The following is a 15,819-nucleotide window of genomic DNA, read 5'->3' on the forward strand; positions in this document are numbered from 1 at the left end:
GATTTTCGACGTTGTACTGAGGTTGTGTGTCACATAGACATTCTGAGAAACTCAGGTCCTGAGCTGTAGCTTCTGACCTAATTTGTACTGGTATCTGTGTACTGTCACAGTCAGGGATTTTCTAATGCTGAACTTAGATTCAGTAGTATGGGAGTTTTGTGACTTTTGCGAAGGATCTGCAGATGGCCCCTACTTAGTGTTGTTATATTATCTCCTTGTTCCTGATTCTGTGTCACTTTTGCTGGTTATATTGCTGTTCGGCTTAACAGTCATTTTATTGTTCAAGCAAGCTGTTCTGATTGCCAGGTTGGTCAAGAAGTTAGTTTATGTGAGGACTTTTAGTCAGTCACTGGTTAAGTCTAGTCGAGTCTTGAGACATAGCGAACTACTTAGAGCACTTGCACACATACACACAAACTTACTTGTATATATTTGTATTATGTTATTAAATGCTAACAATGTACCAGACGGTACTTAAAAGCCATAAAGATGTGATATGTGCCTTCAGCACAATACTACTGTACACGAGAGGAGTGTAGCAACTTGTATCCTATATTATATTCAATTGATTACTTTAATTTACTTTGATATTATATGCCTAGACAACTTTATTGTTATTAATAAACTTATTAAATTTTAATTTCTTTAGTTAGTAGCCTACCAGTTGTAATCCTGAAGCACTATTGAATCTTACCAAATTCTAATGGATAATTGGACCAGGATACTGACTACTTGTTACAAAAACCCAGTAACAGGCTGGGTGCTAGAAGGGCAGTCCTTTCTAGTATTCACTGGAGATCTCTTTCATTACTAGATATTGTGTTTTTTTGTAACAGTCTGTCTCTTTCTCTGTCTATCTGTCTGTCTATCTGTCTCTGTCTCTCTGTCTCTATCAGTCTCTGTCTATCTGTCTGTCTCTTTCAATCTGTCTCTGTCTATCTCTGTCTCACAGGTACACATAAATACAAATATACGTAGTATAAATTACCCAGGATAACTAAAAAAATCCAGACAAAGTGCTATACTCTGCTTGAAGATGTGAGTAAACGTGATGATGCAGTCTTGTGGCTCTCTGATACAGAGAGCTAGACGGATAGACAGATAGACAGCGAGCTTGATAGACAGACAAATAGACAGACAGACATGTTTGTGTACTAGCGAAAACAAAGCAGGGCGTGTCTGTGAAATTACCACCAGCAGTTGTCTGTGAGGCTACCACCAGCAGGTGTCTGTGAGGTTACGACTAGCAGGTGTCTGTGAGGTTACCACCAGAAGGCGTCTATGAGGCTACCACCAGCAGGTGTCTGTGAGGTTACTACCAACAGGTGTCTGTGAGGTTACCACCAGCAGGTGTCTGTGAGGTTACCACCAGCAGGTGGGGTATAATTTAATTACATTCTGTAGAATGCAATCCAGCACCAAAGGTGCATCAATGAAAACTTTTCCCATACTAATATTGCAGATGACATTGAGCTTTGCAAGAGATGTTGAGCTTGGTTACAGTGGAGGTCAACCTGATTGGTTACAATACTACCTCTGTGCAAAGCTCAATATGAACAAACATAAAAGATTCAAAATCTCTTGCTCCACCAACAATTGGATATAAAAAGATTCAAACTCTCCAGGTACTTCTATTATCAACATCAGAAACTTGGAAGGTGGGGTTCTAAATATGTTTTGTAAAGTGATTCTTAATAATATTTAAGAAATGCTACTAAAAATATTAGGAGTAAAAAGAATACTGATTTTGTATCAAGTCTGGTGCACGCCTACACAGCAGTCACATGGTGTATCACTCAGTAGAAGTTAAACATTGAAGTTATCCCCTTAGTGGTCAGAGAAGATCAGATTATATCAGTCACCACTAACAATGACATACACTCACCTACTGAACCTAGCAACACTAACATACACTCACCTACTGAACCTAGCAACACTAACATACACTCACCTACTGAACCTAGCAACACTAACATACACTCACCTACTGAACCTTGCAACACTAACATACACTCACCTACTGAACCTAGTAACACTAACATACACTCATCTACTAAACCTAGCAACACTAACATACACTCATCTACTGAACCTAGCAACACTAACATACACTCACCTACTGAACCTAGTAACACTAACATACACTCATCTACTAAACCTAGCAACACTAACATACACTCGCCTACTGAACCTAGCAACACTAACATACACTCATCTACTGAACCTAGCAACACTAACATACACTCACCTACTGAACCTAGCAACACTAACATACACTCACATACTGAACCTAGCAACACTAACATACACTCACCTACTGAACCTAGCAACACTAACATACACTCACCTACTGAACCTAGCAACACTAACATACACTCACCTACTGAACCTAGCAACACTAACATACACTCACCTACTGAACCTAGCAACACTAACATACACTCACCTACTGAACCTAGCAACACTAACATACACTCACCTACTGAACCTAGCAACACTAACATACACTCATCTACTGAACCTAGCAACACTAACATACACTCACCTACTGAACCTAGCAACAATAACATACACTCACATACTGAACCTAGCAACACTAACATACACTCACCTACTGAACCTAGCAACACTAACATACACTCATCTACTGAACCTAGCAACACTAACATACACTCACCTACTGAATGTAGCAACTAAAACTCTTGCATTCTTAATCTCATGCTCATTATCTGCATTACTTTACAAATAATAAACTAAAATAGAGTGGCATTAAGAAAATCTAAAATACATTAATATCACTTTCAAAGAATTTAATTTGACAAAGGCACTGTGCTTGAGAGTGAAGTTTCTCTGAAGAATGATTCTGGGAATAATGTCAGCCAATAAAAGAAAACAAGGAGTTATTTACTGGATTTCTTATGACAGCTTTTGCAGTGAGTTGAAGTTTACGCTCTCGGACCAGTGTGGAGGGATCAAATATGCAAAGGAACGTGCACACACTTTGTACTGTATCTTATTCATCCTCTGAGAGTTGGCTGGAGGATAACCATTCCACAAAGGGCAAGAGGCAAAGCCAAATGATATAAGCCACAATTAAAGCTGTCTACAAAGGGAGAACTGATGGTATCTTTTCTATGATAATTTTAAGAACAATACGTGTAAAATAAAGTTAAAAGAGACTACAATAAAAAGGAGGAGGAATTACAGGTATTATATATACTAGCAGTTATAAAGACTTACCTTATTTCATTATTAATAGCATCGAGCTGCTCCTGTAACATAAGTGCCAGAGTCTGAGCATCGGTGTGATGTGACGGAGAGAGAATATCCATGTGTGAGAATAATGACTCAGCATCTTCACCTTCACCATCAGAGAGTTCTCCACCTTCCTCACTGAATGACTGTTGCAGGTGAGGACCACCAGCACTCAGTTCCCACCCTCGTTCACTCTGCTCAATAAACAAATGTTATAAAAACACCATCATAGTATAACAATTAGCTTGCAAACAAATAAACAAACACCACACACAAGAAAAATCATATACATTCTACCTTCAAATAACATATGATCTGGGAACACAATTTTGTCTTAATGCTCTTTTAAAAATTAAATAAAAAATTGTCAAGAAATGTTAGGAGGTGTAAAGCCTGACAGAACCAGCATAGAATTATCAACAACCAAGGTAATTTATTATTTTACAGGTAACTAATTATATTATAATCTACCTTCTGAGCTCAAGCTTACTGAACAATAATTTGATGGTATAATCTCTCATCTGATTATTCTCTCTCATCTGATTATTACCTCTCATCAGATTATCTCTTACCTGATTATTTCTCTCACCTGATTATTATTTCTCTCATCATTATTATCTCTCTCACCTGATTATTATCTCTCTCATCTGATTATTATCTCTCTAATCACTATTATCTCTACCACCTGATTATTATCTCTCTCTCTCTCTCTTAGCTGACTATTATTTTTCTCATTTGATTATCTTTTCACCTAATTATTAAATCTCATTTGATTATTATATCTTTCATCTGATTATCTTTTCAACTAATTATTAAATCTCGTCTGATTATTATATCTCTCATTTGATTATCTTTCTCATCTGATTATCTCTCTCACCTGATTATTATCTCTCTCATCTGACTATCTTTCTCAGCTGACTGTTATCTCTCTCACATCTGATTATTCTATCTCTCACATGATTATCATTTCTCTCATTTGATTATTCTCTCTCTCTTACCTGATTATTATCTTTCTCACCTCATGATTATCTATCTTGCACCTGATTATCTCTCTTGCCTGATTATTGCTCTCTCACCTGATTATTCTCTCTCTCTCTGTCTCTCACCTGATTATTATCCTCCTCCATGGCAGTCGTCCTCTTCTGAGTGGCAGGTGCTGAGGGTGTCCTCCGGGGCAAGGACCTGGAGTCAAAGCTTGAGTGGGAGGTACTCCGTACAAACTCTCCTCCACTTGGTGACACTGATCTGTCCAATCAAGACAATAATAATACGGTCACTGTTACTTTAAAGGAGCATAATATAACAGTTTCAATACTAAGATAAGAGATGTGGTATAAGACTCTGGTACTAAACAACAATGTAGTTTGATGACAAGACTAATAAACAGTTATTGTCAATATTATACTAAAAATAAAGCCAACATAAACAAAGCTTAAGTCCGAGCAGACACACAGCTGCAATTGGAGTGGAGACAAGCTTAAGTTGGAGAAGACACAGCTTAAGTTGGAGCAGAGAGAGGCAACTTAAGTTGGAGAAGAGAGACACAGCTTAAGTTGGAGCAGAGAGACACAGCTGTAGTTGGAGCAGAGAGACACAGTTGTAGTTGGAGCAGAGAGACACAGCTGTAGTTGGAACAGAGAGATACAGCTGTAGTTGGAGCAGAGAGACACAGCTGTAGTTGGAGCAAAGAGACAGCTTGTGAAGCAAGTTCTAAGTTTCACTTATTCCAAACTTGAAACACTTGCTTTAAGAGCACTTGATATCCAGCAGCAAGTGAACACGACAACACATTATTGATATCCAGAAGCAGATGCACACGACAACATAGTATTGATATCCAACAGCAGATGCACATGACAACATAGTATGTGTATTGATATCCAACAGCAGATGCATACGACAACATAATATTGATATCCAACAGCAGGTGCACATGACAACACAGTATTGATATCCAGCAGCAGGTGCACATGACAACACAGTATTGATATCCAACAGCAGGTGCACACGACAACATAGTATTGATATCCAACAGCAGGTGCACACAACAACACAGTATTGATATCCAACAGCAGGTGCACACAACAACACAGTATTGATATCCAGCAGCAGGTGCACATGACAACACAATACTGATATCCAGCAGCAGGTGCACATGACAACACAGTATTGATATCCAGCAGCAGGTGCACACAACAACACAGTATTGATATCCAGCAGCAGGTGCACACAACAACACAGTATTGATATCCAGCAGCAGGTGCACACGACAACACAGTATTGATATCCAGCAGCAAGTGCACACGACAACACAATATTGATATCCAGCAGCAGGTGCACATGACAACACAGTATTGATATCCAGCAGCAGGTGCACACGACAACACAATATTGATACCCAGCAGTAGGTGCACATGACAACACAGTATTGATATCCAGCAGCCAGTGCACATGGCAACACAGTACAGTGGACCCCCGCATAACGATCAGCTCCCACCTCGACCAATTATGTAAGTGTATTTTTGTAAGTGCTTTTGTAGGTGTATTTTTGGGGGTCTGAAACGGACTAATCTAATTCACAATATCTCTTATGGGAACAAATTCGGTCTATAACGGCACCCAAACAGACTTCTGGATTGAAATAATATCGTTATGCGGGGGTCCACTGTATTCATATCCAACAGCAAGTGCACACGATAACACAGTATTGATATCCAGCAGCAGGTGCACACAACAACACAGTATTAATATCCAGCAGCAGGTGCACATGACAACACAGTATTGATATCCAGCAGCAGGTGCACACAACAACACGGTATTCATATCCAACAGCAGGTGCATATGACAACACAGTATTGATAACCAGCAGCAGGTGCACACAACAACACGGTATTGATATCCAACAGCAGGTGCACATGACAACACAGTATTGATATCCAGCAGCAGGTGCACATGACAACACAGTATTGATATCCAGCAGCAGGTGCACATGACAACACAGTATTGATATCCATCAGCAGGTGCACATGGCAACACAGTATTGATATCCAGCAGCAGGTGCACATGACAACACAGTATTGATATCCAGCAGCAGGTGCACAAGACAACACAGTATTGATATCCAGCAGCAGGTGCACATGATAACACAGTATTCATATCCAACAGCAGGTGCACACAACAACCCAGTATTGATATCCAACAGTAGGTGCATACGACAACACAGTATTGATATCCAGCAGCAGGTGCACATGACAACACAGTATTGATATCCAGCAGTAGGTGCACACAACAACACAGTATTGATATCCAGCAGCAGGTGCACATGACAACACAGTATTGATATCCATCAGCAGGTGCACATGGCAACACAGTATTGATATCCAGCAGCAGGTGCACATGACAACACAGTATTGATATCCAGCAGCAGGTGCACAAGACAACACAGTATTGATATCCAGCAGCAGGTGCACATGATAACACAGTATTCATATCCAACAGCAGGTGCACACAACAACCCAGTATTGATATCCAACAGTAGGTGCATACGACAACACAGTATTGATATCCAGCAGCAGGTGCACATGACAACACAATATTGATATCCAGCAGTAGGTGCACATGACAACACAGTATTGATATCCAGCAGCCAGTGCACATGGCAACACAGTACAGTGGACCCCCGCATAACGATCAGCTCCCAACTCGACCAATTATGTAAGTGTATTTTTGTAAGTGCTTTTGTAGGTGTATTTTTGGGGGTCTGAAACGGACTAATCTAATTCACAATATCTCTTATGGGAACAAATTCGGTCTATAACGGCACCCAAACAGACTTCTGGATTGAAATAATATCGTTATGCGGGGGTCCACTGTATTCATATCCAACAGCAAGTGCACACGATAACACAGTATTGATATCCAGCAGCAAATGCACATGACAACACAGTATTGATATCCAGCAGCAGGTGCACACAACAACACAGTATTGATATCCAGCAGCAGGTGCACATGACAACACAGTATTGATATCCAGCAGCAGGTGCACATGACAACACAGTATTGATATCCAGCAGCAGGTGCACACAACAACACGGTATTCATATCCAACAGCAGGTGCATATGACAACACAGTATTGATAACCAGCAGCAGGTGCACATGACAACACAGTATTGATATTCAACAGCAGGTGCACATGACAACACAGTATTGATATCCAGCAGCAGGTGCACATGACAACACAGTATTGATATCCAGCAGCAGGTGCACATGACAACGCAGTATTGATATCCAGCAGCAGGTGCACATGACAACACAGTATTGATATCGAGCAGCAGGTGCACACAACAACAACAGTATTGATATCAAACAGCAGGTGCATATGACAACACAGTATTGATATCAAACAGCAGGTGCATATGACAACACAGTATTGATAACCAGCAGCAGGTGCACACAACAACATGGTATTGATATCCAACAGCAGGTGCACATGACAACACAGTATTGATATCCAGCAGCAGGTGCACATGACAACACAGTATTGATATCCAGCAGCAGGTGCACATGACAACACAGTATTGATATCCAACAGCTAATGCATATGACAACACAGTATTGATATCCAGCAACAGGTGCACATGACAACACAGTATTGATATCCAACAGCAGGTGCACACAACAGAGTACTGATATCCAACAGCAGGTGCACACAACACAGTATTGATATCCAACAGCAGGTGCACACGACAGCACATTATTGATATCCAGCAGCAGGTGCACATGACAACACAGAATTGAAGATGCAGGGTTACTTAAATAAGGTTACGATAACTCACTAGTAATGCAACAACCAACATTACCCAGACCTTCAGTCACTTCTAAATACCTTACAGTAGAATTATCTTCAATCTTCTCTCTCTCTCTCATTTTCTCTTATTTTTTCACAGGTTAGCTGAAGAGTTCCTAACTTTATTTACAAACTAAAAGCTGTTACCTACATCAGCTCATCTGAAAGCCCTTTTATTATGAAATATACACATAGGAAACAGGATTAACTTGGAGCTATCTGTGGGCCAGTGATTTCATTTGGTCAAGTAACTTTATTTTATTGTTGTTGTTATGCTGTACAAATATGTTCCAGACTTGAGTCATCCTGGGAATAAATGATCACAGATGAAGTGAGTGTAGTTTCTGTTTGCTGCATGTCTTGTTGTACAGAAGCTCACTTCTCACTACCCTCAGAGTGGAGCCAAGTGTGGTACTTTGACAACATTGACCTTGTATATAAGAGTAAAGCCACCCACATCCCATCGGTGCCAAATGCTCTGCTGATATGACAGATCTGTCCAGGCCAGATTCAAGTGAAAGATGAGTCATCTTGCACTGTTTTCTATTCTCTCAAAAGTTGCAGATGAGACAGGGGGCAGACAACCCAAGAAACTGGAGCATACTCAAGGTGTGAGCGTACATGTGTCTCATACAGAAACTTGCAACCTCTACTATCAAGCAGACATAAGGTATGTCGAAGTGCTGTAAGCTTCCTGGCCACCTTGTTTGCAAGAGTTACAACATGGCTCCTTATTGTCTAAAGTCTTGCTAGTTATTCATAGAAGTGACACTGGTCACTACATAGCTGCTTTTTTCTACTCCACTCTTCTTTTTGTGAACAGGAACCACATTTGCCTTTTTCTACACCATGCTAGGCAGTGCTGAAAGATGCAAGTCAGAGGTGATGCTAGTTGGTCTGCACCTCTATTCAGCAATCTAGGGGTCACCTTATCTGGGCCCTCAGCCTTTTCTTGGTCCAGTGATTTACGAAGATAAACTTCATCTTACCTTATTGTCATTACTGATAATTTTGACACACTTCTTGCTGGTAGCAAAGGAGGTTCCCTTGCTGGTAGCAAAGGAGGTTCTCTTGCTGGTAGCAAAGGAGGTTCTCTTACTGGTAGCAAAGGAGGTTCCCTTGCTGGTAGCAAAGGAGGTTCTCTTGCTGGTAGCAAAGGAGGTTCTCTTGCTGGTAGCAAAGGAGGTTCTCTTGCTGGTAGCAAAGGAGGTTCTCTTGCTGGTAGCAAAGGAGGTTCCCTTGCTGGATTAGGAACTTGCATATTGGCAGCAAAGAGGTCAGATCTCCTGACTGCTAGTGGAGATGGTCCCATCCTGCCAATTTAGAGGTCGAATAATTTCATCAGATGAATAACCCTGTCAGTAAAGGGAAGGTGGGACCCAATGATTCACAACAAACTGACATAATTTTCGTATGGTATTTATGGTTGCATTCTCATTTTCTTGGTCTCATTTGATAGAACGGAAGATATATTACAGAAATGGTTTTACCTACTAAAGGTAGGTTGAAATTTAGATCAAATTAGCAAAAATATTAGGTTTTTGATGATGTTCAAGAGTAAACAAATCCCGTCATGCATCCAATACACATCAACTGGTCGGTCTAATATGCATTCACGATTATTATTATAATAAAAAAGAAGCGCTAAGCCACAAGGGCTATACAGCGCTGCAGGGTAGGGAAGGAAGTGAGGGTATTGGACGGCAGAAGGGGGGAGGGATGATTAGTAGGTTACAGAAAACAGCGGGGCAGGGGATAGTGCGGGGGTAGAGGGTAGCAAGAGATTGAGGTAGAAAGGGCTGAAGGTATCATCATCAGAGTTTGTGGAGTAAGTCAGTTGTTGTCAAAAAGTCAATGAGAGAGTCAGGATGAAAGGTGGGTCCATCAGCGAGAAGGGAAGGTAAAGAGAGAGCAGCAGCGCGAAGACGACGTTAGATGTAAATTCTGCATGCTCGTTGATAAAGTGGGCAGTCTAACAGAATGTGGGTGACCGATAATGGAACCTGACAATTCTCACAGAGAGGAGCAGGGCGCCTCTCCATGAGATATCCATGAGTAAGACGAGTATGGCCAATGCGAAGGCGGGAGAGAGTAGTCTCCCAACCTCGACACTGGTGACAAGAAGACGGCCAGTAACCTATACTCGGTTTAATAGAACAAAGTTTGTTATTGAGCAGAGCAGACCAACATTGTTGCCAACAGATGTGAAGGTGGGTAGCTATTACAGCAAAATAGTCCGGAAATGGAACACCTCTATATGAAATTGGCAGGTCATGTACTGCTGACCGTGCAGCAGTGTCTGCCTGTTCATTGCCCTGTATGTCAACATGACCAGGGACTCAACAAAAAAAACAATATCTTTATACTTGGTAGAGATACGGCATAGCCAAAGTTGGACATGGAGAACTAGGGGGTGAGGTGTATCAAATTTCTGTATAGCCTGTAGAGCACTAAGGGAGTCTGAGACAACCACAAATGATGACACAGGCATAGACGCAATACGAATAGGTGCTGCAAGAATGGCATACAATTCAGCAGTAAAAATGCTAGCCGAAGATAGTAAATGCCCTAGCACAATGCTGTCCGGAAACGCTGCTGCGAATCCAACGCCGTCAGGAGATTTAGAGCCATATGTGTACACGGCGATGGCATGAGAATGAGAGTGGAAGTGATCAAGAAAAAGAGAACGGGAAGCCACTGTAGGCAGATGGGCTTTCGAGCAAGGAAGTGAGAAAGAACAGACCCGAACAGCTGGAACTTCCCAGGGGGGTAGGGAAAAGCGAGATGCTACATGAACATATAAAGGTGGTAACTGAAGGGAAAACAAGAGCGAATGTAAGCGAAGAGAGAAGGGATGGCGCAAACAGAGGCGGCGAACAAATAAAGACTGTCTACTGCGAATGTAAGCGAAGAGAGAAGGGATGGCGCAAACAGGGGCGGCGAACAAATAAAGACTGTCTACTAATATCAGTGACTATTCTATAAATGGAAGGATTGCGGAGATCATGAGAGCGCACATAGTACCGAACACAATGGGCATCACGGCGATCAGACAAGGATGGAACATTCGCCTCTGCATAGAGGCTCTCAACAGGGGAAGAGCAAAAAGCACCAAGGCATAAACGTAATCCTTGGTGATGGATGGGGTTAAGGCTAGAGAGAGTAGCAGGAGAGGCCGCTGAATAGATCTGGCCACCATAATCGAGTTTCGATAAAATGAGAGTTGAATGTAGGCGAAGGAGATTTCGATGATCAGCTCCCCATGAAAGATGAGCAAGGGTCTTAAGAAGGTTTAGCCGGCTGTGACAAGTTGCCTTTAGAGAGGTAATGTGGGGTTTCCAGGATAACCTACGGTCAAAGAGAAGGCCTAGAAACCTGACTGTATCACGTTCAGGGATACGGGAGCCATAGAGGTACAAAGGATAATCGGAGATGACAAAGCGTCTAGTGAAAGCAATTTGGTGAGTTTTTGTACAGGAAAATTTAAACCCATGTGTGGTGGCCCAGTTGGAAACATGGTCGACCACATGCTGGAGAGAAATTGTAATGAGGTGACAGTCAGCGCCTGCACAAGCAATAACGAAGTCATCTACATAGAGTGATGACCAAATATTGGACGGAAGAACAGAGGCCAAATCATTTATAGCATTTTGTGCTCAGAACACATCCCTGAGGGACACCTTCAGCTTGGACAAAGTCCGGGGAGAGCACATTATTCACTCGAACACGGAAATGTCTATCAGTTAAAAAGTTCTTAAGGAAAGATGGTAGATTGCCTCGGAGGCCTAAGGAGTGGGCTTGGGCCAAAATATTATACCTCCAAGTTCTGTCATATGCCTTCTCAGGGTCAAAAAATATGGCAATAACTGAGTGGTTATTCGCAAAGGCATTACGAACATACGTATCCAAACATAGTAAGGGGTCTATGGTAGAACGGCCCTTACAAAAGCCATATTGACGAGTGAAGATACTGTTGTGTGTCTCTAAATACCACATTAAACGTCTATTTACCAGACATTCCATCACTTTGCAAACTGCACTGCTAAGAGCGATGGGATGATAGTGGGAGGCTTCATGTCCCGTAGTACCCGGTTTGCAGAAAGGGAGAACAATGGCAGATTTCCACAGCTGTGGAAGAACTCCTTGTGACCAAATAAGATTGAAAAGGCGTAAGAGGACTGCAAGGGCTGACTGATGTAAATGATCGGCAAGCTGAGAGTGTTGCCTCCAGTTCCTGAAGTGTAAAAGGCACATTATGCTGTTCTTCTCTGAGAGAAGAAAAGTCCAAGGGTGCTAACTCTCTGGCAGACTTTGAGGAAAGAAACGAGGGGCAGAGATGGAGCCCCAGAGAAATATGGACCAGATGATTGCCAATTTCAATGGCAACATCTAGAGGGTTTGGTATATCAACACTGGCAACCTGCAGAACAGGAGCCAGGTCAGGAGAATATTTACCACTCAGTTTCCATACTTTTTTCCAGACTGCACTCATAGAGGAAGCAGAGGTGATGGTGAAGACATAATCTCGCCAGCAAGTGTGTTTAGCGTCATGGATGACACAGCGAACGATCGCACGCTTCTGCTTAAAATCATGAAGTCTCTCAGTGGTTCTATTATACCGGTACCTGCCCCACGCAGCACGTTTCAAACATACTGCACGAGCACAAGCAGGAGACCACCAAGGCACGCATTTCTGAGAATGCCTGCCCGAGGTTTGGGGTATAGAATGAGAAGCTGCGGTTAAAACTGAGGATGAGAAGAGGTGTAAAAGCTCATCAATGGAGGACAAAGAAGGAACCTCACTAAAAACAGTTAGTTGTGAGTAAAGGTCCCAATATGCCTGATCAAATTCCCAGCGTGGGTTACGAAGTGGTGGTGAATATGAAGGGGAAGTAAGAATGATTAGAAAATGATTGCTGCTATGTAAATCCGGGAGAGCAGACCAGGTGAAGTCTAGTGCGGCAGAGGAAGAGCAGATTGAGAGATTGATGAAAGAGAGAGTATGAGTACGAGGATCAAAATGGGTGTGAGTACCTGTATTTAAAACATGAAGGGGGTGGGAAGCAAGAAAAGCCTCTAGCTGAATGCCACGGGAATCACAGTGAGACCCCCCCCCCCCAGAGGAAATGATGGGCATTAAAATCGCAAAGTAACAGAAGTGGTGGCGGTAATGACGAAACAAGAAAGGCAATATCCGGAATAGATAATGCTCGAGAAAGAGAGAGATACAAAGAATAGAGTGTATACCACCTATGCAGGTGGATACGGGCTGCTGTGTAATGCAGCAAAGTATGAACAAATAGCTGATGGTGCGGAATATAAGTGCGTAGAAGAAGGGCACTTTCGTTAAAGGTCCCATCAGGAAAAGGATCTGAAGAATACAATAAATTATAGCCTGAGATGGGATAGATAACAGCAGAGTGTAATTTTGGTTCTTGTAAGCAAACACCAACAGGGGAAAATTGGGAGAGCAACATCTGAAGCTCACCCCGATTACCCCTAAGGCCGCATATATTCCACTGTAAATAGGCCATGATTGGCAACGATAAAGATACTAGAAATCCGCAGGTAAAGGTACTTATGGACTAGAGGGGTTAGAAAAGTCCACATGCGGTGGCAGCGGAAAACGTTCAAGCAGCGAAGGAACGGTGCGCTGTGAAAAAAGGAGTTGCGCAGATGGAGAAGAGGAAAGAGAAGGAACAGAGGGTGGATCAGTGTCCATTGATGGTTTGGTCTCTGCAATATATTCAGAGATTGCTTCAAGTGTTTCGGAGTTCAGAGACGTCGTATGGGAGACAATATTGGAGATGGAAGGAGGAGTTTGAGTAAAGATCGGAACTGTAATGGACTGTACCAAGGTAGGGGGGGGGGGCGAAAGGGTGCAGGGAACTGGAGAAGTGCGGGAGGAGACAGAAGAGGCAGAAACCTGGGAGGTGGCACAAGAGGAAGAAACTTGGGAGGGGACAGGGGAGGAAGGCACAGTACAAGGAGGAGGATGAACCTCCACACTTGTAACAGAGCCAGTGAAAGGGAAAGACCCAGGTACAGAGACCGGGAAGGCAAAATGTGGAGGTGGATGAAGGGAAGGAGGGGTTAAAGGAGATTTTTTGGACTTCTGAGAAGTAGAGGGACGATTGGGAGGAGGTGTCGTACGAGGTCTTGTCGATACTGGGGTTTGTGAGGGAGAACATGAAGAAGTGAGAACAGACTGAGGTGTTGAAGTAGGGACGTCTGAGCCCAGGACAGCAAAAGAATTAGATACAGGAGTGACTATGGGACTGGCAACCGCAGAGGAGGCTTCAGAAGATGGGACCTCAGAAGTGGGGGGACGTTTTGAAACACAAGAATAAGAAACACAGGGTAGTCTCCCTCAGAGGCGGAGATGAGAAACTGCCATAGCATAAGGGAGACCTTCTGCCTCTTTGAGGCAACGAATTTCCCGCTCATTTAAGTAGACCTGGCAACGGCGAGAGTACGAAGGGTGAGCCTCATGACAATTAAGACAAGAGGGGGGTCGACTGCAAGACATATTAGAATGGTCATCGGCACCACAGTCTGGGCATTCGGCTATAGATCTGCAATATTTTGCTGGGTGGCCAAATCGCCAGCAATTTCTACACTGTTGTGGTGTAGGGATCACCTTCCGAACCTGTAACCGATGCCCTGCTACATAAACAGAGGATGGGAGTTCACGGCTGTCAAAAGTTAAACGAGCCAGGAAGAACATAAGTGTCTACCTTGAGAATTGGGAGATCTTGGAGTTCCAGCTGTTCGAGAATGTCATTGCCACATGTCTGGAAATTCTGTTGGACTATAGTATGGGGCAGAATAATAGTACCACTACAAGAATTGAGGGAATGATGTTTTTCGATAGTGATAGGAATAGTATCGATATGTGAAAGAGAAAGATCATGGGCTCGGGTAGCATTCTGGACTGTGATGATGCACGTACCACTCTTAAGAGCATGAAAAGAAATATCTCTACCAACATGGCGTAGGAGCCCTTTGCCAATACAGTGGACCCCCACATACTGATTTTAATCCGTGCAAGAGGGGTCATTGTTATGCGAAATAATCGGTATGCGAATGAATTTTCCCCATAAGAAATAATGGAAATCAAATTAATCCGTGCAAGACACCCAAAAGTATGAAAAAAAAATTTTTACCACGTGAAATATACATTTTCCTACACACAAAGAGAAGGATACATGCACAATAGTAGAGTAGTACATGCACAGTATATATTGTGCATGTACTAGTCTACTAAATGAAGAATAAATGACACTTACCTTTATTGAAGATGCAGCAATGACTGATGAGACACTGTGTCCTGGGAGTGCCTTTTCCTCCTGAGTACTGTAGGTCCTGTTTGGTATTTTCTTCCAGAACATGCCTTATCACACTGTGTATGTCACTACGATTCTTAAATCTCTCAAACCAACCTTTGCTGGCTTTAAATTCACCAATATGAGCACTAGTTCCAGGCATTTTTCCCTGTTCACCTGGGTGTTAGTCAACTGGTGTGGGTTGCATCCTGGGAGACAAGATTAAGGACCCCAATGGAAATAAGTTAGACAGTCTTCGATGACACTGACTTTTTTGGGTTATCCTGGGTGGCAAATCCTCTGGGGTTAATTGTTTCTTGGTATATTCTCAATAAGCCACACCAACAACAGTGCTACAGCAGCGGGAGACAATGCTACAGCAGCAGCAGACG

At 42.5% G+C, this 15,819-nt stretch overlaps 1 protein-coding gene across 3 annotated transcripts in view; it reads right to left on the reverse strand.

The window, feature by feature from the left end:
- The window catches only part of LOC128686487 (liprin-alpha-2), a gene marked incomplete at its 5' end in the record, with an annotated part of 103,536 nt that overhangs the window by 61,318 nt on the left and 26,399 nt on the right, over positions 1-15,819 (reverse strand). For all 3 annotated transcript variants that reach the window (XM_070085976.1, XM_070085974.1, XM_070085973.1), the window contains 2 exon segments: positions 3,241-3,449; positions 4,362-4,500. In XM_070085976.1, coding sequence (XP_069942077.1) covers positions 3,241-3,449; positions 4,362-4,500 — 348 coding nt within the window.

This window comes from Cherax quadricarinatus, chromosome 17, assembly GCF_038502225.1.
Source record: "Cherax quadricarinatus isolate ZL_2023a chromosome 17, ASM3850222v1, whole genome shotgun sequence".
In the NCBI taxonomy this organism is placed as follows: Eukaryota; Metazoa; Arthropoda; class Malacostraca; order Decapoda; family Parastacidae; genus Cherax; species Cherax quadricarinatus.